The sequence below is a fragment of the Stenella coeruleoalba genome (genome assembly GCF_951394435.1).
Source record: "Stenella coeruleoalba genome assembly, chromosome: 14".
Classification (NCBI taxonomy): Eukaryota; Metazoa; Chordata; class Mammalia; order Artiodactyla; family Delphinidae; genus Stenella; species Stenella coeruleoalba.
The window spans coordinates 40,311,606-40,336,731 of NC_137160.1; the positions used below are offsets into that span (position 1 = coordinate 40,311,606).

Consider the following 25,126-nt stretch of genomic DNA (forward strand, 5'->3'; position numbering starts at 1 on the left):
TTGTATCACTCTAGAATAAAATTATGAAGTTCAAAGTGGGTGAAAGAATATTTTATGGACATTGAGTGAGAATCTGAGTGTATATACTGGACACTTTAACATGCAGTCCTCGCTTTAATTTCATAACCACAGGGAAGGGGGTTTTAGTCCCATTTTACAGATGGGTAAACTCAGACTCAAATAATTTAAATAACTTGCTCAAGTCATGGTGCTGGGATTCAAACCCGTGCCATTTCTACCGTACTATGCTATTTCTTCAAAGAAACAAAACACACAAAGAACCACAGTGGCATCTGGCAAAGATAAAGATTTCTCATCTGCAATGCTAATACAGAATAACAACATTTCAGCATTCATAATTTCTGTTAGCGTTTTTAGTCTAATGGCTACAAGTTTAGAAATCTCCTCAAATAAAAACCTCATGCAAATATGGGAAGTGAGGGTTGGTGCTTTATGCCCAGTACAGGACCCAACCTACTATAGTGATGTCAAGATATATCCCATTGACACATTTTTGGATGTTTGCATCTCTGCATAAAAACCATTTTAAGCAAAGACAATGCATTTTATGGAGGTACAAGTGTGTCTCCTACCTTATCAACATTCATTCGCTTAAACGATGCTTGCAGAAGCTTAAAATTGTGAATGTACTCATGTTCCAACTTCGCTTGAAATTTTACTTTCTTCAAACTAATGCAGCCAGGGAAGAGCATGTCCATGAACTGGCAGTAGGCTGCTCCTGGAAAGAGACAAGAAAAGGACCAGTGTGAGTCTGACTGTACCACGTGCGACTGAGGACTGCTGGGCAGGAGGGAGCTGGGAGCCCAGAGCCCTCAGCCCTCCTGCCGTGTGTGCTCCTCTCCTCATTGCACCCACATCTCCTCATCCACCAGGGGAGGGTGCTGGTGGGCAGGGACGTGCCTTGATGCAGCTCCTGCCACTTCCCCATCCCTAACCACTGTGGTACCGACGCTGTTCACCAGAGCATCACCAGATTCCACAAACAGTGAACAGAACTTCATTCTTCAACACCAAGGAAATCAGTATATGAACAACTCTTCTTAGCTTCTATCAGAAAAAAAAGGAACATATTTTTCCTTCCATCTAGCTGCTACTGGCTCCAAATCATTAAAATACATAAGAGAAAAATAGCAGAAAATTTCAACATGAGCAAACTACATGAAATATGGAGCTCAAAAAAATATGCATACGCCGCCCGAGCTGTTTTATGTCCACCCTGCAAAATGACTGAGGTGAAACCGTTTAACGAAGCCAACTAACACCAAAAACAGTTGTATACCAATTTAATTTCAGTCCAGAGCAATGAGGTTCCTATATTAACATGAAGGATGGAGACATGGAGACTCTGAAACTTACAGAAGTTCAGAGTCATGCTAGTTATGACTGAGAAATAAAAATAACAGACATGTTCAATGAGTTCCCTGAGGAAACAGTCATAGAAAAAAGGATATTAGTAAGTCTTTCATACATATATATATAACTTTTATGCAGAACTCTTAGATCATAACAATATCAACTAGAAAATCCCATACATATCGACTCACAAAGGCTAAAGGCATTTAGAAATTCCAAGCCAGAATGATTATTTTTCTTTTACAAGTAGGAAAAGCAATTGAGTGGTGAGAATGGAACAAATGGCCATTTCTGTGTTCTTTCTTTCTTTGCTTCTCCAGATCTCTTGGTCTGTTTCTGTAACGTGTCAACGATATGCCTTTCTGAACATAAAGGGTTCTCCTCCATCCTTTGGTATCAAGGTTTCTGTGGGGAGCCTTTCATTCTGTTTGGGCGACTCACCTTTACGCAGGAAGAGCCCACTTGGTCTCTTGTGTCAAATAGATGTTGAGCATCCTTTACTGAGATAGGAATCCCAGGAAAGAGGGAACCAGATATTAAGAATCTAAAGGCTGCTACAACAGGAAATGGTGGGGCAACTCATTATTTGTAGGCAAGAGTATAAAGTGATGAAATATAGGCCACAATAAACATTACCTCCAGAATCCTTATATCTGTGATGCTTTCCTTTAGATGCCAATACCCTAAGTACAAACTGGTACTTTTGTAGTCAAGCAGATGGGTTCTCTTAAAAACAAGACAAAATAAAACAAACCAAAACAAAAAACACTGGAGGAGGTGAGAGAAGCATCAATCTTGGGGGGCATTCTTACAGCCATCATCCAATTATTCAGGTCCTCCTTTTGAAGCGCCACCAGATGGAGCCAATACCAAAAGCCATTCAACATGATTTTTATACAGATGGGGGTGTCTACACACAAGTGTCTCATTACCTGCTCTTTAAAGAGTTATTTTCACTTTTGTAGTGGTTAGCATAAAATTTACTTATGGAGACACCGGCATCTATGTGTTCGTACAAATCCAGCAAGCAAATCTTCCAAAATTAAAAAGCAATAACAGCTTTTGAAACAAACAAAAAAACCCCCACCAAACTTGAATACAGAGCGTGAAGGAAGAAATGAAAAATCATCTCTGGTCTCATCATCCAGAGAAAACCACTGTTAATATTCTGGCATATAACATTCTATTTTTTAAAAAATTTAACAGACCATGGTTCCCTTTCTGGATCATTAAATATTCGCTACTGACATTTTTAATGGCCGTCTGATTTTTATATCATGCTTAGCAACTTTCCCAAGCCAAGATTACATAAATATTCATGTGTATTTTCCTTAAGTACTTTTATGGTCTCAAGTTTCACATTTACATTCTGAATAGACGTGGAATTTATTTTGGCCTATGATATAAAGGACGGTTCTAATTTTAGTTATTCCAAATGTTAGTGGAAATTTTTGGCTCCCCAGCATTCGGACACCTTCCTATCTGACTTGATGCACCAGGGCCCTGCCTCTCACCACAGTACCGAAAGTGGGCAGATATCCCTTTCCCAACACCCAGGGTAAGATGCAGGCCTGTGACCTAGGCTCTGCCTTTGGATGCTCTTGCCCGGGTCTCAGAGTCTTAAGGGAGTGAGTGAAACATGTAGGGATCATTAGAATTTGGTCATGGTGGCAGCAGTGGGATCTAGCAGATGCTTCAGGAGCACAGCAGCATCCTAACCATCCTAGTCCAGTGGCTCAAGGGAGGATCTATTCCTAGTTTCTTCACATCTTTTGGATGCTGTCACCTTCTGAGCTTGGTTCCCCACTGACTGTGAGAGCTGCCCAACGTGATTTCTGTAAATCTGTCTCTGCTTAAAGTTGCCAGAATTATTTTCTGCTATTTTCAACCACAATTGCTGACTAAGAAAGTTAGCTAGGTGTTGAACACCATAATTTCATAGATAATCTATACTTTTCCCACTGAGGAATCACTAATTTTACTCTCTCTCTGACTTTCCAAATACATGCATTTAAAGTGTCTTCAAGGTTTTTTTTTGGGGGGGGGGCAGGTCCTGTCCCCATGATAGTTTCACAGTCTTCATTATTTAAATACATATATAATATGTATTACTATCTGTAGAATAATTTCTCCTCTCCTTTTTCTCAAAATTTTCTTAAATTCTGTCATGCATTCGTTCTTTCCATTATAATTTTGAATTATAATGGCATGAAGAAACTAGATCTTCATTCATGGCATGAAGAAACTAGATCTTAAAAATTTAGTCATTTATTGAGATAGCCTCATCCACCAGAGGGCAGACAGCAGAAGCAAGAAGAACTACAATCCAGCAGCCTGTGGAAAGAAAACCACATTGACAGAAAGACAGACAAAATGAAAAGACAGAGGGCTACGTACCAGATGAAGGAACAAGATAAAACCCCAGAAAAACAATTAAACGAAGTGGAGATAAACAACCTTCCAGAAAAATAGTTCAGAATAATGATAGTAAAGATGATCCAGGACCTAGGGAAAAGAATGGAGGCAAAGATGGAGAAAATGAAAGAAAGGTTTAACAAAGACCTAGAAGAATTAAAGAACAAACAAAGAGAGATGAACAATACAATAACTGAAATGAAAGATACACTAGAAGGAATCAATAGCAGAATAACTGAGGCAGAAGAATGGATAAGTGTCCTGGAAGACAGAATGGTGGAATACACTGCCGCAGAACAGAAAAAGGAAAAATAATGAAAAGAAATGAAGACAGCCTAAGAGACCTCTGGGACAATATTAAATGCACCAACATTCACATTGTAGGGGTCCCAGAAGGAGAAGAGAGAGAGAAAGGACCAGAGAAAATATATGAAGAGATGATAGTTGAAAACATCACTAACATGGGAAAGGAAATAGCCACCCAAGTCCAGGAAGTGCAGAGTCCCAGGCAGGATAAAGCCAAGGAGAAATACAACGAGACACATAGTAATAAAATTGACAAAAATTAAAGACAAAGAAAAATTATTAAAAGCAACAAGGGAAAAACAACAAATAACATATAAGGGAACTCCCATAACGTTAACAGCTGATTTCTCAGCAGAAATTCTGCAAGCCAGAAGGGAGTGGCATGATATATTTAAAGTGATGAAAGGGAAGAACCTACAACCAAGATTACTCTACCCAGCAAGGATCTCATTCAGGTTCAACAGAGAAATCAAAAGCTTTACAGACAAGCAAAAGCTAAGAGAATTCAGCACCACCAAACCAGCTCTACAACAAATGCTAAAGGAACTTCTCTAAGTGGGAAACACAAGAGAAGAAAAGGACCTACAAAAACTAACCCAAAACATTTAAGAAAATGGTAGCAGGAATATACATATCGATAATTACCTTAAATGTGAATGAATTAAATGCTCCAACCAAAAGACACAGGCTCACTGAATGGATACAAAAACAAAACCCATATATATGCTGTCTATAAGACACCCACTTCGGACCCAGGGACAAATACAGACTGAAAGTGAGGGGACGGAAAAGATATTCCATGCAAATAGAAATGAAAAGAAAGCTGGAGTAGCAATACTCATATCAGATAAAATAGACTTTAAAATAAAGAATGTTACAAGAGACAAAGAAGGACACTACTAATGATCAAAGGATCAATTCAAGAAGAGGATAAAACAATTATAAATATATATGCACCCAATATAGGAGCAGCTCAATACATAAGGCAACTGCTAACAGCTATAAAAGAGGAAATCGACAGTAACACAGTAATAGTGGGGGACTTTAACACCTCACTTACACCAACAGACAGATAATTCAGAAGAAAATTAATAAGGAAACACAAGCTTTAAATGACACAATGGACCAGATAGATTTAACTGATATTTATAGGACATTCCATCCAAAAACAGGAGATTACACTTTCTTCTCAAGTGCACATGTAACATTCTCTAGGAGAACGTACACACATCTTGGGTCACAAATCAAGCCTCAGTAAACTGAAGAAAACTGAAATCATATCAAGTATCTTTTCTGACCACAGCGCTATGAGGTTAGAAATCAATTACAGGGAAAAATAACATAAAAAACACAAACACATGGAGGCTAAACAATACGTTACTAAATAACCAAGAGATCACTAAAGAAATCAAAGAGGAAATAAAAAAATACCTAGAGACAAATGACAATGAAAACACGATGACCCAAAACCTATGGGATGCAGCAAAAGCAGTTCTAAGAGGGAAGTTTATAGCAATACAATGCTACCTCAAGAAGGAAGGAAAATCTCAAATAAACAATCTAACCGTACACCTAAAGGAAGTAGAGAAAAAAGAACAAACAAAACCCAAAGTTAGTAGAAGGAAAGAATCATAAAGATCAGAGCAGAAATAAATGAAATAGAAACAGAAAACAATAGCAAAGATCAATAAAACTAAAAGCTGGTTCTTTGAGAAGATAAACAAAATTGATAAACCTTTAGCCAGACTCATCAGGAAAAAGAGGGAGAGGACTCAAATCAATAAACTTAGAAAAGAAAAAGGAGAAGTTACAACAGACAACACAGAAATACAAAGCATCGTAAGAGACTACTACAAGCAACACTAAGCCAATAAAATGGACAACCTGGAAGACACGAACAAACTCTTAGAAAGGTATAACCTTCCAAGACTGAACCAGGAAGAAACAGAAAACATGAACAGACCAATCACAAGTAATGAAATTGAAACCATGATTAAAAACCTTCCAACAAACAAAACTCCAGTACCAGATGGCTCCACAGGTGAATTCTACCCAACATTTAAAGAGCTAATACCCATCCTTCTCAAACTCTTCCAAAAAACTGCAGACGAAGGAACACTCCCAAACTCATTCTACAAGGTCACCATCACCCTGATATCAAAACCAGACAAAGATACTACAAAAAAAAGAAAATTACAGACCAATATCACTGATGAATATAGATGCAAAAATCCTCAACAAAATACCAGCAAACAGAATCCAAATACACATTAAAAGGATCATACACCATGAATAAGTGGGATTTATTCCAGGGATACAAGGATTCTTCAATATACGCCAATCAATCAATGTGATACACCATATTAACAAACTGAAGAATAAAAACCATATGATCATCTCAGTAGATGCAGAAAAAGCTTTTGACAAAATTCAACACCCATTTATGATAATAACTCCCCAGAAAGTGGGCACAGAGGGAACCTACCTCAACATAATCAAGGCCATATATGACAAACCCACAGCAAACATCATTCTCAATGGTGAAAAACTGAAAGCATTTCCTCTAAGATCAGGAAAAGACAAGGATGTCCACTCTCACCACTATTATTCAACATAGTTTTGGAAGTCCTAGCCACAGCAATCAGAGAAGAAAAAGAAATAAAAGGAATACAAATTGGAAAAGAAGAAATAAAACTGTCACTGTTTGCACATGACATGATACTATACATAGACAATCCTAAAGATGCCACCAGAAAACTACTAGAGCTAATCAATGAATCTGGTAAAGTTGCAGGATACAAAATTAATGCACAGAAATCTCTTGCATTCCTATACACTAACAACAAAAGATCAGAAAGAGAAATTAAGGAAACAATCCCATTCACCATTGCAACAAAAAGAATAAAATACCTAGGAATAAATCCACCTAAGGAGGTAAAAGACCTCTACTAGAAAACTATAAGACACTGATGAAAGAAATCAAAGATGACACAGATGGAGAGACACATACCATGTTCTTGCACTGGAAGAATCAATATTGTGAAAATGACTATACTACCCAAAGCAATCTACGGATTCAATGCAACCCCTATCAAATTACCAATGGCATTTTTTACAGAACTAGAACAAAAAATCTTAAAATTTGTATGGAGACACAAAAGACCCCGAAGAGCCAAAGCAGTCTTGAGGGGAAAAAACGGAGCCGGAGGAATCAGACTCCCTGACTTCAGACTATATTACAAAGCTACAGTAATCAAGACAATATGGTACTGGCAGAAAAACAGAAATGTAGATCAATGGAACAGGATTGAAAGCTCAGAATAAACTCATGCACATATGGTCACCTTATCTTTGATAAAAGAGGCAAGAATATACAATGGAGAAAAGACAGCCTCTTCAATAAGTAATGCTGGAAAAACTGGACAGCTACATGTAAAAGAATTAAATCAGAACACTCCCTAACACCATACACAAAAATAAACTCAAAATGGATTCAAGACCTAAAAGTAAGACCGGACACTATAAAACTCTTAAAGGAAAACATAGGAAGAACACTCTGACATAAATCACAGCAAGATCTCTTTTGACCCACCTCCTAGACTAATGGAAATAAATACAAAAATAAACAAATGGGACCTAATGAAACTTAAAAGCTTTTGCACAGCAAAGGAAACTATAAACAAGATGAAAGACAATGCTCAGAATGGGAGAAAATATTTGCAAATGAATCAACAGACAAAGGATTAATCTCCAAAGTATATAAACAGCTCAGGCAGCTCAATATTAAAAAAACAAACAATGCAATCAATAAATGGACAGAAGATCTACACAGACATTTCTCAAAAGAAGACATACAGATGGCCAAGAGGCACATGAAAAGATGCTCAACATCACTAATTATTAGAGAAATGCATATCCAAACTACAATGAGGTATCACCTCACAGCAGTTAGAATGGGCATCATAGAAAATCTACAAACAACAAATGCTGGAGAGGGTGTGGAGAAAAGGGAACCCTCTTGCACTGTTGGTGGGAATGTAAATTGATAGTAGCCATTATAGAGAACAGTATGGAGGTTTCTCAAAAAACTAAAATAGAATCATCGAATGACCTAGCAATCCCACTACTGGGCATATATCCTGAGAAAACCATAATTCAAAATGACACATGCACCCCAATGTTCATTGCAGCTCTATTTACAATAGCCAGGTCATGGAAGCAACCTAAATGCCCATCAACAGACGAATGGATAAAGATGTGGTACATATATACAATGGAATATTACTCAGCCATGAAAAGGAATGAAATGGGGTCATTTGCAGAGATGTGGATGGACCTAGAGACTGTCATACAGATTGAAGTAAGTCAGAAAGAGAAAAAGTAATATCGAATATTAACACATATATGTGAAATCTAGAAAAATGGTACAGATGAACCAGTTTACAAGGCAGAGACAGAGATGTAGAGACAGAGATGTAGAGAGAGAGACAGAGATGTAGAGAACAAACGTATGGACACCAAGGCGGGGAAAGCGGGGTCGGCAGGGGGTGGTGGGATGAATTGGGAGGTTGGGCTTGACATATATACACTAATATGTATAAAATAGATAACTAAGAAGAACCTGCTGTTTAAAAAAATAAATTCAAAAAAATTTAATCATTTATTATGTAATGATAGAGGTTTATTGAAATATAATTCATATACCATAAAGTTCAATCTTTTAAAGTTTATAATTCAGTGGTTTTTAATATATTCACAGAATCATGCACCTATCACCACTCTCTAATTCCAGAAGATTCTCATTAGCCCCCCCCCCCCAAACAAACCCCATACATATTAGCAGCCACTCTTGATTCTCTCCTCCCACCGGACCCTGGTAACCACTAATCTATTTTCTGTCTCTACAGATTTACTTATTTTGGCCATTTCATATAAATGCAATCATAAAATACGTGGCCTTTGTGTCTAGTTTCACTCACTTAGCAAAATCTTTCCCAGGTTCATCCATGTTGTGGCACATATCAGAATGTCATATTCCTTTTTATGGCTGAATAATATTCCATTGTATGAATGTAACACATTTTATTGATTGAATCATCAGTTGATGAACATTTGAGTTGTTTTCACTCTGGGGCTATTATTAGCAATGCTGCTATAAACATTCATGCAGATGATTTTGTGTGAACCTAATTTTCAATTCTCTTGGGATATACCTAGGAGTGGAAAATGGTACCACTGTGTTTTAACATTTTGAGGAACCGCCAGACTGTTTTCCAAAGCAAGTGCTCCATTTCACACTCCCACCAGCAACATATGAGGGTTCAAGTTTCTCCAGATCTTCACCAACACTTGTGTTTTTGATTCTAGCCATCCTAGTGTGTGTAAATTTTGATTTGATTTCCCTAATGGCTAATGATGTTGAACACCTTTTTCATATGCTTTTTTACCATTTGTATAACTTCTTTGGAGAAATGTTTATGCAAATCCTTTGCCCATTTTTAAAGTGGGTTAAATGCCTTTTTGTTGGTGAGTTATTAAGAGTTCTTTCTACATTTCGGATACAGGTTGCTTATCAGATATCTGATTTGCAAATATCTTCTCCTGTTCTGTGGACTGTCTTTTTCTTGATGGTATCCTTTGAAGCACAAAACTTTTTCATTTTGATGAAAACTTTATCCATTTTTTCTTTTGTTACTTGGCTTTCGTCACATCTAAGAAACCACTGCGTAATCCAAATGCATAATGATTTCACTTACATTTCTTCTAAAAGTTGTACAGTTTAGTTCTTACATTAAGGTCAATGATCCATTTTCAGTTATTTCTTCTATATGGTGTGAGGTTTGGATCCAAACTTCATTATTTTGCATGTGACCATTCAGTTATCCCAGCACCATTTAATTATCTTGGCACTCTTGTTAAAATCAATTCATTATAAATATATGGGTTTATTTCTGGACTCTCAGTTCTATTCCATCTATACACCTATCCTTGGGCCAGTAACACTGTCTTGATTACTGCAGGTCTGTAGTCAGTTTTGAAATCAAAAGTAGAAGTCCTGGAACTTTGTTCTTCCATTTGAAGATTGTTTCAGCTATTCTGGGTCCCACGAATTTACCTATTAATCTCAGAATCAGCTTGTCAATTTGTGTAAAAAGGTAGTTGACTACGTCTGCATCTCTATTCCTGCCCTGCAAATAGGTTCATCTGTACCATTTTTCTAGATTCAACACAGACACGGGGTGGGAGGGAAGGGGCGAATGGGATGAATTGGGAGATAGGAATTGACATATATACACTACCATGTGTAAAACAGATAGCTAGTGGGAACCTGCGGTATAGCACAGGGAGCTCAGCTTGCTGCTCTGTGGTGATCTAGATGGCTGGGATGGGGGGGGGGGTGGGAGGGAGGTCCAAGAAGGCGGGGATATATGTATACATATAGCTGATTCACTTTGTTGTACAGCAGACACTAACACAACATTGTAAAGCAACTATACCCCAATTAAAAAAAGAAAAAGAAAAAAAACACAGAATGTTCTTTGTGGGGAAAAAAAAAGTATGAGATTTTGACAGGGACTGAATTGAATCTAGAGATTAATCTGGGGAGTACTGCCATCTTAACAACATAAAGTTTTCCAATCCACGAACATGAGATATCTTTCCACTTAAGTTCCTCCAATGATATTTTAAAGTTTTTAGTATATAAGTCTTATACTTCTTTGTTAAATTTATTCCTATTGTATTCTCTTTAATGCTACTTTAAGTGGAATTGTACTCTTAATTTTATTTTTGGATAGTTAATTAATGTTAATAAGGTTGATTTTGGGGTACTGATCTTGTATCCACCAACCCTGCTTAACTGACTTATTAGTCGTAATAGTTTTTTGTAGGTTCCTTAGGATTTCTACATACAAGATCATGGCTCTGCAAACAGAGATAGTTTTACTTCTTTCTTTCTAAGCTGAATGCCTCAGTTCTTTTTCTTGCCCAATTGCCCTGGCCAGAACCTCTAGTAAAATGTTGAATAGAAGTGCCAGGAGTGGACATCCTGTCCCGTTCCTTGTCTTAGTGCGGAAGCATCTATTCACTGCTAAGTATGATAATAGCTATGGGTTTTTCATAGATAGCATTATTATCACACTGAGGAAGTTTCCTTCTATTCCTAGTTTTAGTGTTTTTAATCATGAAAGGGTATTGAATTTTGTCAAATGCTTCTTTAAATATCCACTGAGAGTATCATGTGGCTTTTGTCCTTTATTCTATTAATATGGTGTATAACACTGATTGCTTTTCATATGTTAAGACAACCTTGCATTAATCCTGTTTGATCATGGTGCATAATCCTTTTTATATGTTGCTGGATTTATTCTGCTAGTATTTTGTTGAGGATTTTTACGTCTATATTCATGAGAGATACTGGTCTATAGTTTTTTTGTGATGTCTTTGTTTGTTTGTTTGTTTTGGGCCACTCTGTGCCACATGTGGGATCTTAGTTCCCTAACCAGGGATCGAGCCCATGCCACCTGCATTGGAAGCACGGAGTCTTAACCAATGGACCGCCAGGGAAGTCCCTGGTTTTGTTATCAGGGTAATATTGGCCTCACAGAATGAGCTGTAAAGTGTTCCCCTCTCTTTTGCTTTTTGGAAGAGTTTTTAAAGGATTGGTGTTAGTTTTTCTTTAAATATTTGGTAGAATTCACCATTAAGTTATTTGGGTCTGGGCTTTTCTTTGTGGAAATTTGTATTGCAATTACTAATTCAATCTCTTGTTTTATAGGTCTATTCAGAATTTCTATTTAAGTAGTTTATGTCTTTCTAGGTATTTATCCATTTCATCTAGATTACTGAAAATTATTGATTTTTAAACATTTACTTCTATTGTTACAGAGTTATTACTCATGAGTGCTAATAAATTTTCAGTTATGTCTCTGGTTTTCTAGGGCGAAATCAATGCAGAAAGTAATGCCTTTGTTATACCATATATACATGTATATGGTATACAAAAAATATGTACTAACTACCTTTCCAACCACCATGGAGATAATAAAAATGGTTTCCTTCTTTGATTAATATGATCAGTCATAATCATTGATTTCCTAATGTTGAATCATCTTTGCATTCTTAGACTAAGTCCTACTTGGTAATGTTTACAAAGTCTTCATTACAGTGCTGGTTTAGATTTGCAAACTCATAAGTGAGACTGTGTGCAACATTTATTGTGTGCTTTTGTCTTATTTTCTTATGGCTCTTTTAAGTTTAAAAAATAAATATAAAATATGGGAGGGACTTCCCTAGTGGTGCAGTGGTTGGGAATCCGCCTGCCAATGCATGGGACACAGGTTCGAGCCCTGGTCCGGGAAGATCCCACAAGCCGTGGAGCAACTAAGCCCATGTGCCACAACTACTGAGCCTGCGCTCTAGAGTCCGTGAGCCACAACTACTGAGCCTGCATACCACAACTACTGAAGCCCACGCGCCTAGAGCCCGTGCTCCGCAACAGGAAAAGCCACCACAATGAGAAGCCCACACACCACAATGAAGAGTAGCCCCCACTCACCGCAACTAGAGAAAGCCTGCACGCAGCAACGAAGACCCAACGCAGCCAAAAATACATAAATAAGTAAATAAATAAATAAATTTTAAAAAATTAAATAAAAACTTGAGTGCTAAAGTTAAAAAAAATTTTGATTAGAATCCTAACTGCACAACTTGCTACCTGTATGTCCTGGGCTTTTCACACCTTCCCTATGCATTTCAGAGCCCCATGAGCATCAAATAAGCTGACTAATTTTTTCAATAAACAATGAAGAAAGGGTGGATCACATTAAGATTTCCAGTAAATGGTATGTTATATGATCATTTAGGTATAATATCGTATGCCATCTTCTAGAGTCAAAGAAGCCTCTGAGAATTTTTAAGAATTATCTTATTGACTTTGTGAACTATGCTAAAGATTTCTTGCTATTGCCTCTGGTTATATCCATTTGGGTATTTTCAACTTCCATTCCTCAAATATCTAGTGCTTAAAGAGACATCAGGAAAAGGATACCTTGACATTAATTTTTGCTACTAAGAACATCATCAGTGATTCTTGCAGAGCAGGAAACCACACTCAGGCATAACCTGAACAAGGCTGCCATGTTCTGATTCCCATCAAAGGTCGACCCGCCACCTCTTCTCTGGATCACGTCTCCCCTCCCATTCTCGTTGATGTCATTCCTGCAACTATCCTCACTCTCTCTTGCAATGTCAATTTCTTTCCATATGGACTGTTCTTAACATGTGCAAACATGCTCTAGTATCATGTGACTGACAAAATAAGATTAAAAAGCTTCCTTAACTCCACATGATCCATTAGCTATTATGCTATTTATCTCCTCCTATACACAGCAAAACTTGACAAAACTGTCTATTTCCATTGTTTCATCTACCATTCAAATCAGTTCTGTTGTCTTCCAATCTTACCCTGTTCTGGTCAAGGCCACCAATAGCTTCTCTGTTACTGAATCTAACAGTCACTTTTCTTTCTTCATCCAACTCAACCTCTGAATAGTATTTGGCTCTGGTGACCACTCCCTCCTTGAAATTCTGTATTTTATTCCTTAATTAGACAAAATGGGTACCAACTAACTTGAAAATTCAGGAATCACTGCCATTGTCCTGAAAGTCTAGCCAGCCACAAATTAGAATGCTCCTCATTGAGAGGTGTAGAGATTTTGGGGTCATTTCATTAATCTCGCAATAATGTGGGCCTACATTTTACACAGATCCCACTTTCATCGAATTATGCCAAGGCTGCCGTTATTCATGTACTGCCCCTTGCTAAGGATTCCACAGTGGTTCCTATGAAACCACTACAAAATCCAAACTCCTTCCCTGGCCTGCAGTGTCCTGTGACCAGGCCTCTGTCCACCTCTCCCTGGAAGCTCCTTTCATACTGGCTTCCTTCTTACTCCATGTTCTTGCTATTCAGATCAAGGCTTGGACGTCACTTCCTCAGAGAGGTCCTTCCTGACCATGCCATCTGAAGTCACCCTCCAGTTACTCTACCACCTCATCTAGTTTTACGTCTGGTATTTTACTGTTAACTCATATGTTGGTTTGTGGTTTACTGCCCCCCTCACTGGGATGTAGGTTTCAAGAGAGTCTGCACTTTAATCGATCTTGGTCCCCTCTGTATCCAAGCCTTTACTGCAGTACCTGCCATAGTGTGGGCTTCAATAAACATCCGGTTAATGAATGGAGGTCTACAAGTTGTGTAGCAGTTGAACCACAACAAGGGATGGTAAATGATAAAATTCTAATGTTACCAAAGTCCCAAATATGAGGTATTCCTGGAAGAGTTGCTACATATTCTTTTAAAAATTGATGGGGTATGAATACATTAAAAACAGAACAAAATAAAACAAGCAAACAAAAACCTAACCAAAACAAGAGCCACTCTGGAAATCAGTCTTCAGTAAAGTGAAAAATAAGCTTCAAAAGGCAAAATATTAGATATCACACCAAAGTAAAAGCATTCCAAATTGTAGGATGTTGTGTTCACCAAGAGATCAACTATGATGGGCTATGCTCTAAGCCTATCAGCTCAAGGTGCTACTGCAGTTATGAAGGTCAGCAAGATTCTGGAAATAATCAGGAAATGAGTAGAAAAAGGGAAAAGCTTCTGTCTTTGTACAGTGCCATGCTATGCCTGTGCCTATAGTCCTAAGGATGGTTTCAGTTGTTATACATCAAAAGTGACATAATGGAGCTGAAAAACTTGGGGATAGGAATCTAAAAGGAACAGTTGGGGCACTGTATAAAGGCAGAACTCAAAAATGAATCTCCACACTCAAAAGATTTGAGGATGTATGATTTCCGTGTATGAAATCATGAAAAGCAGGAGAAGACAAATCATCTCATTTTTAGCAGATCCCAGGACCTCAGGAGAAGAATATCAGGATAAACTGACATTTTTAAAAGGAAAATTTCAGATAACAAAAGGGAAAGGAAATATGACTTTATAAGTTTATGGACTGCATTATGCCAAGAAATATAAGAAATGAAAACACCTACATTTGTATAAAATCTATTAAAGCTTCCATATCTATTTTAAACGTTCTGAACCCCACAGAGATAAGTATTTTTAATTATCATCATCCTATTTTAGAGACTTGGGAACAGGCTCAGAAAGTCATTCAGCTAACAAAAGTAACAAAAGTAGAATTTACACTCTGTTCTGAACTCCAGTTAAAATTTTTTTTTCTTCTTCTCTATGCTGCTTCTAGGGATTATAAAATTTTAGGGTTCAAAGAGAGTTTAGAAAATTTGCTAGATTAGAATTTTATAAGGAGTCACAAAGGAAACTGCAAGAGAACATATGAACCTTTCAGACTGACAGGAGGAGTGTCAGCCATACGTTTCCTCCTCATAGAACAATCCTGGGCTAGACAGATAGCTCATTAATCTGCTCCAAGGTCATGGTTTTATATTTTAGTATATATACTCATAATAACTTTATTTTACATATATAGTGTGTATGTGTAAATATAATAAGCACATCCTTTCTCAATAATATATTACTATTCACTTTGTTGTACACCTGTAACTAATACAACATTGTAAGTCAACTATACTCCAATAAAAATTAAAATAAATAACATTCTATATTCCTTGAAAAAAAATATATTACTGCTGTCAAGATTTCACAGTACTCTCCCAGAAGTGGGACACAATCTGTGGAGAAGATATCAAGCTATTTTGGGTTCAGCCATGAACCGCTACTCAAATTGCCCATCTGATTTTCTCCCAGGCCAAATAAAACAAACAGCAGCCCTTATACAGAAAAGCCTATGTCACTGAGGTCTTCAGTTACTACTTTTCTACAATCTTACTTGGTACCGATGAAGGGTCAGAAGAAAAGAACGACAACGTCTATTCACTGGACACATCTATGCCATTATACCTTTAATTACAGAAATCATTACAGGCAAACAACTTTTTAAAAAGCTTATTCTCTCAAACTAATATCAGTGAGGACCAGGGAGGGAGCGGGAAGGATAGAGAACCAGACTGTCGGAACTTGGATCTAAGCCCCAATCATCTTGAACGGACTGTGACATGTCATCACACCCTTCTAAGCCAACAGTATTTCTAGCTGCAAAATGTCTGGTCTGGACAGATCTCTAAGCTCTAAAATTAGATGATTCTCTAATTCAAAGTCCATCACCAACTTGTCTTTTAAGGGATACTTGATATTTCTGCTAATTAGGATGCAACAATGTCTTTCATCCTCCCATGACTAAGACTTTTGCCAGCGCGCCTGCTTGTAGCCATCACCGTCCTTTGCCACAGTTGCTGTAGGAGCCAGGAGTACACAGCTGCACCTGGAGGGGTGCTCCCAGGAGCACCCAGTCATGCCCTTCCCAGATTATATCTTCCAGGTACTCCTCTCCGAGCTCTTGATATTAATACACTCAGCAACATAACCATATTTTCTGTCATCTTCAGCAGCTGACTATTAAATATCTTTCCTGTTAGAATATTGTTTTTACACATAATCACAAAATCATTTCAGTTCTGTTTTCGCATTAAGCCCCGTCTTTCCTGGAACTGATCTCACTGCAGAACTGCATATGTTACCAAAGCCCAAACCTCATGCTGAAGGCAGTATTTCCCTTTGGGAAATCAGGGCTTCCTAACGAGGAAAGTGAGGCTGCAAAACGCAGGGGTACATATTTCCAACACATCAGCAGAAATCGCTCTACCTACACAAACAGAAGGCTTGAAGAGCTTAATGGCAACTGTGAGATAATAATGCTCTGAAACATTAACATTTTAAAGGAATTTAAAATCCCAAACTTCAACTGCATTTTTCTAATACAACAAAAATATGCTGAAATTGGTAGTAGCTCTGTGCTGTTTTTATAGGCATCTTTCACATTCCTGGCATGAACAGCAGCTTCATAGCTTCAGTTACCACAGTATTATGTAACTCTGTGAAAGTGAACTTAGAACACTGTCTACTTCACCTGCCCCAAGTCACAAATGCAAAAATAAAGATCTGCAGTTCAGAAACACGGTTTCAACTGAGCTTCTTGCCGGGAATTCCCACGGTCCTCAACTGGGCTTCCTACTTCCTCTCACTGCTTGGAGTTATGTCAGAAACTTTTAATTCAAATTTTAAATGAGTCTCAAAGACAAATAGCTTTCAAACCAATTCCTTGAAGAGGAAAAGGAGTTAGAACCAGCAGGAAGATTTCAACTCCCGCAGACCTAGAGACAGAAGGCTTCTGTGGCTTGTGCCGAGTGCTGAAAGCATGCTCTCCGTGCCCTTCTCCACACTCAGAGGAAGCTGTCAAAGGACATTTTCATCACCTTTCTTTTATAGAAAAAGAAATAAGCCAGTAATCATTATTCCGGCAGATGGATTTTTAAGAGTATCAGCAGATATATTAAAAATCCTTGTTAAACCACGTGGCTGGGCTTTCATCTGATACATGCCCTCAAGTTTTACTGATTCATATGATATCAAACCTTTTTAAGAATCTTATACGGCTGCAGCAAATTGCAGATAAAGATACCAATGTTCCCTGTTCACAACCTGCCTTCAAAACCCAGGAGTGCTTTTTAAAAAGTAACGTTACCTTTAAATCAGATTTTTATTAAGAGACTTGCAGAACAATGTTAAAAGGGACACCTTCCATACAGATAATCGATCAGATATTAAGATCAATGTACTGAGTTGATTTAGTGCTTCTTCATCAAAACATCATGGAAGAATGAAGACTGTTTTCCTCTCTCTTTCAATAGGAAATTTCAATGTAGTAAAAATCTACATACCAAATAGCCCTTGATTAAGATTTAGGTACCAATATTTTTATTTAAAAAGTAAATTTTAGAGAAATAATTAGATGATAACAGATAGAAATACATAATACTCAGAACGGAGCTGGTACTTTAAGAGTGGTATTTGTGAAAATAATTTTCATAGAAATTAACTGCAACTCTATCTGTGTTGAAAACTGGAATTTAGCAAAGCACGCTAAAGTCTAACTGGACTGTTTACAGTTGTTTTATTCAACGAAATCATAATTACCCTGTAACTTATCATCTTGCATTTGAGTGCCTTAGGGAAAAATATAAAACTCCAAATGTGCCTGTGGATGCAGACAAAGATTCAGTCAATTGAAACAGGAAAGAAATGGCAGAAATACGAAATCATCGTATTGGTCTGAAAGATTTCTTTTTAGCTGCTAATTGACGACCCAGAGCTGGGTGTTTGGTTTCACTTCTAGTTTCTAACACCAGTGATTTCCTTTAGGGTAACGTGCTCATCAAATATTACCCAAACAAGCTGCCTGACATATGCAGCTTCGTACCATAAGATCTGGCTTCTACGTGGGAATCATGAATGAAGCAAGGGGGAGAGGCACTTGGCGCGCAGGCAGGAATGGTGTGCAGGACAAAATGTCACTGGCTCCCAGGGAGTCTGATACCGAAACTGGCAGCGAGACATACCGAAGGCTGAAGGCCTAGAATAGAGCTGAAGTTAGAATTTGGCATTCCAGACAGAGAAGGACAAGGAGGCACCGAAAAGCCTTTATTGTGAAAAACAAGGAAGAAAGGTACATATGAAACCCATTCCGAAGGGGTCAGTTTTCTCATTAGGGTGATCAAAACAGAAAGTTCTATAAAGCTGTAGTATCAGAGGATATAAACAGTTTCTCTGTGTCTCCATTCAGGTATTTTCACACATTTGTTTGTATTACCTCCTCTACTTGAATGGACAAAAAGTTTTTTCTTTAAGTACTGAAATTACATGTGTGACTATGTAAAAATGCAAGATTTAAATTAAGAAAAGCTTGAGGAGAAGGTAAGAATCTGAAAAGATAGATTTCCTATCTGATTTCTGTGGTTACAGGCTAAAGAAACACCCACCTTTAGGTGGCACAGAGGGATGTCACTTTGTTTATGAATCAATGAAAAACCAATAAACCAACAACTACTTATTGAGGAATATGATTTTACTCTTAAAGGACCAAGGAATTTAGTTTTGAGAGACCAGAGAAACACACATGGAAAAACTAGCAAAAGTACAAAACAACTCTAAGTGTTAACCTATGAGACACAGAAATACTAAAGGAGTTAGTTCAAAAATTCTGCCCAATAAACTCCCCCAAAAGAGTAATCAATATTAACAAATGAAGTCAAGTCAAACTTGCATGGTCATTTCCAGTCCTCAAGGACCTTGACCTCTAATGTTGAGGTTACAGGTACTCAACGACCTTAAGACTTGAAGAGGGAGCACACAGAGTTTGTTGAAGGAATGGGCTGGAAGGTGGCATTGGAGATGGTCCTCAAAGGAGGCATTCCAAGCAAAAATGGGGAATTACAACATCTGATGAAAGACGAGTTTGGGCAAATGCAGGCTATAGGTAGGGGAGTCATGGGGGTAGATGCTAGAAAGATGGTTGCAGGCAGACTGTTCAAGGCTTTAAAAGCAGCAGCTTAATTTAATTTGGTAGGTAGTGGGGAACCAATGCTTATTTCTTGGCACAAGTATCTTTAGAGAAGAGTCCTAAATTGTGCCATTTTAAAGCTCCAATTGTAAGAACATATCTATTTTAGGGACAAATGAGATTACAGATAAGTAAACTAAAGCTGTCCATCTACAGGTGAATGGATAAAGAAAATGTACACACACACACACACACACACACACACACACACTGGAATATTACTCAGCCATAAAAAAAGAATGAAATAATGCCATTTGCAGTAACATGGATGGACCTAGAGATTATCATATTAAGGGAAGTAAGTCACAAAGATAAATATCATATGATATCACTTATATGTGGAATCTAAAATATGACACAAATGAACTTATTTATGAAACAGAAACAGACTCACAGACATAGAGAACAGACTTGTGGCTGCCAAGGGGGAGGGAAGGATTGGGAGTTTGGGATTAGCAGAGGCAGACTATTATATATAGGATGGATAAACAAGGTCCTACTGTATAGCAGGGAACTATATTCGACATCCTGTGATAAACCATAATGGAAAAGAATATGAAAAAGAATATATATAACTGATCACTTCATTGTACAGCAGAAATTAACAGAACACTGTAAGTCAACTATACTTCAATAAAGTTTTTTTAAAAATCCCTAAAGGTTATAAACTTTTCCCAATTTTTCAGGGAATTTCTACTGAATCATTGCTCATATCATTCTATCAACAGTTCTATATGCAGGCCACTATGTGAACTCTGGGTATCATAGCTGATGAAGAGGCTTTTAGTATAGTGGAAGATGCAGTGGTGTGAACTGACCAGCATAAACCCGCAGTCCATTTCTACACTATGGACCACTCGCTCAGGTTGCCTTTTGAATGGCTAAAGTCACTGTCCCTGGGACTGAGAGCTGCAGGGTTCTTCCCAGATCAAAGCCATTTCACCTGCTTTCTAAGGCTTGCAGGTGAGGGTTTCTTCTCTACTGCCACTCCCCATCACATCCAGTCTACTGGCTCTCACCAATACCAGTACCAATACCAATACCATCCCCTATTTTCCAGAGGTAAGCACTCTTCCCCACAGCTCCCTGAGAGGAGGCCTAGAGGCCACAGAAAGCCCAGAAGGCCAGGGGTGGTACCAAAGGAAGCCCCCAGCAATTACAGAGGAACTACCACGTAACATTCATGCAGACTGTGATACCTAAGACAGTATTTTTCTATAAGAAATTGTTTTCTGTATATTTTGCTGGTTAACCCCAGAACACTTTGCTTTTCTAAGCACAATTCTAGTATTAGGAGGAACCCAAATTAGTATGAGGACTGTATAAGTATTTACTTCTAAGATTCAATCACATGATCACAGAATAAACAGAAAGGCTGGAATTTAACTTTAGTTAAAAAAAAAGAACAAAAAAGGCAGGAAAGGAGTTTTTTTTAAACACTGAATTTAAACACAATTATGTGTAATTTTAAAGTTGCCATACGCCATGAATTGTCATACAAATGTAATCTAAGAGAAATCATAGTGGAGAAATGACCCTCCTTATGGAGGATGTCAAGAGAAACTGCAGGAAATTGTGCTGTCATGAGTTTCACATTTACATGCTTCTTATTGTCAAATAATTTGGTCATAAGAGCTTATGAGTGTTGATACTTGGATAAGAACAAACTTGCAAGGGAGGGGACAAATAAAGAGAGGTAACTTGCAATCGGCCTGAATTATGTAATGGTTACAGGGTGGAAAAAAATCCAATCTGCGGAGTGATGGTTATTTTAAGGGGTGCCAAGCAATTCAATTCTTCTGTTTCCAGGTATGTAATTCTAACATGCCCAAACATTTGACAGTGACTTCTGACACTCCTTTTTTAACAGTGTTTACATGGCTGATAAACTGTAAATTTAAAACACAATTTGGGAAAAAATAGGTTAGAAAAAATATTTCCTTTTGAAGAACAGCAGAACTCGAAGATGCTTGGCTTCATCATCTCAGTTGTGTAGAAACTGGACGGCCTACTACTGCTTCAGATATTCAGAGCACAGACTGCCCATTCGTGTTATAAGGCCATCTGATGGTGAGACAGGCTGGGGGACCAGGACTTTTTGTTCAGGGTCCTTGCTCCACCTTTGCTTTGCGCTGGGGAAAGCTGAGAAAAAGGATCTTGAAAGCTCTGGATACAAATGTGTCAAAGGAGAACTTTGGTAGTAAAGGAATGGGTCCTAACTCAGTATAGTCTGTATTGCTTTTCGTACCTAGCTGTATCCCCAGATCCTGGCCCGCCTTCTGACACACTGTAGGCACTCAATAAATATCTGCTGACTTTAGGAATACATAAAGCGATATGTTAGAACATCAAAAAAATATCTGAATAGCACCTTTACTTGAAATCCCCAACTTTCTCTTCTCAGCCTGAATCTTATCTGTATGAAAAACCTAGTTAGGAGAGCATTTCAATTAAACTCCATTTCATAAATATTTATTGACCATCCACTAAATCTGCATGGCTGTTTGGCCAAAGACCCAAGAAGCTTTTCTAGGCTGACATCATTTCCCCTTTCTTCGAATACTACGGCATTTATTACCTGCCACTTCACTGCCCCCTCTTCTGCTGCCTTGAATCCTAACTTAGGTTTCAGAGTCTCATGTGCGCATGTACGTGCATAAAATGCTGCACCTTCTCTCTGCCTTGATCAAACGTTTTCTGCCTAAAATGTCACCTAAGTTTCTGCCTAAAATTTGCCACCTTTTACATTTGAACAGAAATTTCTCATTTGTTAAGTTTAGCCCAAACATCACCTCCTCTGTGGAGTTTTTCTGTTCCCAGTGCAGAATTAACTGTTTCACTATAATAGCTACAGAAGCCCCGCAGTAAGTTGGACTTGCATTTTAATTAGCGATCTCTCTTAGCTGACTGCTGGGTAACTCTTTAAGACCGGGGATGGGGTACAATTCATCTCTCTACTGGGTTGGCACAGTGTCCACTATGACTATAAACCACTGGCAGCTCTAGAATTTCCTCTATGGCAAACAGATACGGTAATAAGGGGACAGAACTGGATGGGAGACAGATGACTATTCTTAAATGTTGCACCAGCATGTCCCTTTGTACAAGACTGAGAAAACATCAACTTTTCATATGAAAGGAGTTGGAGAAGTACTGACAGAGGTGCTCAGCACAGCTACAGCAATCCAGGTTCACTGAACAGAATGAAATACGTGGGAAACAGTGATTCCTTGAGTCGTAAATCCTTTGGGAGACCAAGCTGACAACGTTATCCTAGAAGATGTTCTTTTTTCTCAGTAGCATAGATATTGAGGAAATGAGGATGTTAATTGTCCTCTAAGGTCCAAGCTTATTAAAATAAGCCTGGGTTCAGCGTGAGGAAAGGGCCACATTCTTGGGCTTCAAATGTGCACGTGTCTCCAAGGAGCCATTATTTTGGTTACTGTTCCACTGACCAGGGATTATCCTGAGAGAACCGAATCGCTGCAGGTGGCAAACTTTCAGAGCCCCCTCATCTTGCTTGGAGGGCAAGAGAGTTTAGAGCAGGAGAGGAAGCAAGAAGAACAGACAGAGAGAAGGGGAGCCTCTTCCCCCACCCACTCTCAGCACGTAGAACTTGCTAAGAGCGGGAGCAAATGTATGTTTCTACTCGCATCTCGGCTACCTTTGGTAAGAAAGTTCTTGATGATGATACTAGGTCACAGTGTGCAATCAGCCGAATTACCAGATGTGTCTCATTACCTCAATTAGTAATTTAAAGGGTGGGGATGTGGACTTCTAACTCCTCTGTTCCTAGAGATGTTCAGTGGGCTCCCGATAAGTGGATATGGAAAAAAATCAAAAACGTGCACACGCACGCACCCCTCTTCCACATCTACAGCGGCTGCACACACGACGAACAAGGAGAGCGTAAGGCTGTGATCCAGGGAGGCCCCAGCTAGCATCAGCCGTGAACACTTGGCTTCTCTGGGCTTTTATCCCCTTATATAAAATAGGAATAAAAAAGTCCTATTCTTCTTCTGCACACAGTTGTTATAAGAATTAAAATAAATAATAAATATAAAAGCACAATGAAAATGCTAAAGGACGATACATAAAAGTTGAGGTCCTATGACATCATTTTGCCCCTAATGTACAAAACCATGTATTATGCGGCTGGTTAAAATAATTGGAGCTATAAAAATGAAGAGGATGGAAGGGGATTGTTGCAGCTATGAAATATGAATCTCCAAAATGCATGTTTGAGATTCAAAGGGCAAAGAACCAAAGAACAAAACGAGGTCCTTGGCCTCTCCTGCTAGCAAAGAAAGAGGATGAACACATTCCTAAGATCCTCCAGTTTATCGACTGAAAAACATTTGAGGGCTTCTCCAGTCCTTAAGTCTTTTCCCCAGATAAACATATGAGGTGCTTAAGTAATCACAAATTCATTTATAAAAGGAAATGACTATTTTCCACCAATTTTCTACTCTTCCTTTTAAAGTCTTTAGATGATTTAAACTGAAGAGGAGAAAAGGGAAAGAAAAAAAATAGCAATATAAATACAAAATAATGTTTCATAAAGAATATATCCATCACATAAAGTAATAACATCTTTAGGAAAATCAAAATAACTTACAATGTGTTGGAACATACCTTTCTTTTTCCTTAAGATACTTGTTTTTAAAGATCTCGGTGAATGATTTCAAAATAAATGTATCATCATATGCTAAGCATCTTATCATAAAGCAAAGACAAAATCAGAGGAGAAGGAGCTCTAAAGGTTTCTGAAATTAGAATTATGAATCACAAAACCCAACATGTCCTTGGGCTCCAGCCCTATGATTCCCACACCCTTCACCAATATTTCTGGGGCCGTTGAGTCAGGGCTCCAGGCATAACACTAACGGAGTCAATGTTGGGGATTTGGAGATTCATTCCTTGGTCTAAGTCCTATACCCTCATCAGTATCATCTTCATCACCTGGACACACCCTACACTTCTTTTGATGACCTGCCCCCAGTACAACAATTCTCATTTCCAGACTCACAACCATGGACCCATTCATGGTTTTGGAGCAGGTGAAACCTGGCAGAGTCTTACTATAGTAGATTAGAAGAAAAAGAATCTGAACCCAAGGGGGGACTGCATGATAAAGATTTTGCGAATTAGTGATATACTTAAGAACCCTGAAGACAGGATTCATCTATGTCATCTGGGAATTTTCCCAGATAAGGGAAAACAGTAAAAGATGAACGTCTAGGATTTAATTAAGGGTACTGCCTTGTATAAATTCCTGCAATTATTAAATTGTGTGACTTTATTGAGAATTCTCAAAGGCAATCATGAAAATTTCTAATAACGTGTCACCAGTTTGCTTTGTTCCTGTTAAGACACAATGTTAAGCTCATAGTGATTACATGTTCCTTGATTTTTTCTTAGTATATAAACTGCCAGTCTTCATTCCAGGTGATCTGTTTTCCTTCCCCTAGTTTATGGTGTTCATCTCTACTTAGGAGGGATTCCAGTAGAAATGGGTAAGAAAAGAA

At 38.1% G+C, this 25,126-nt stretch overlaps 1 protein-coding gene across 4 annotated transcripts in view; it reads right to left on the bottom strand.

Annotated features, from left to right (window-relative positions):
- The window catches only part of MAPRE2 (microtubule associated protein RP/EB family member 2), a 163,204-nt gene that overhangs the window by 38,917 nt on the left and 99,161 nt on the right, over nucleotides 1–25,126 (bottom strand). For all 4 annotated transcript variants that reach the window (XM_079943253.1, XM_079943251.1, XM_079943250.1 and 1 more), the window contains one exon: nucleotides 594–739. In XM_079943253.1, coding sequence (XP_079799379.1) covers nucleotides 594–739 — 146 coding nt within the window. The remainder of the gene's footprint in view (nucleotides 1–593; nucleotides 740–25,126) is intronic.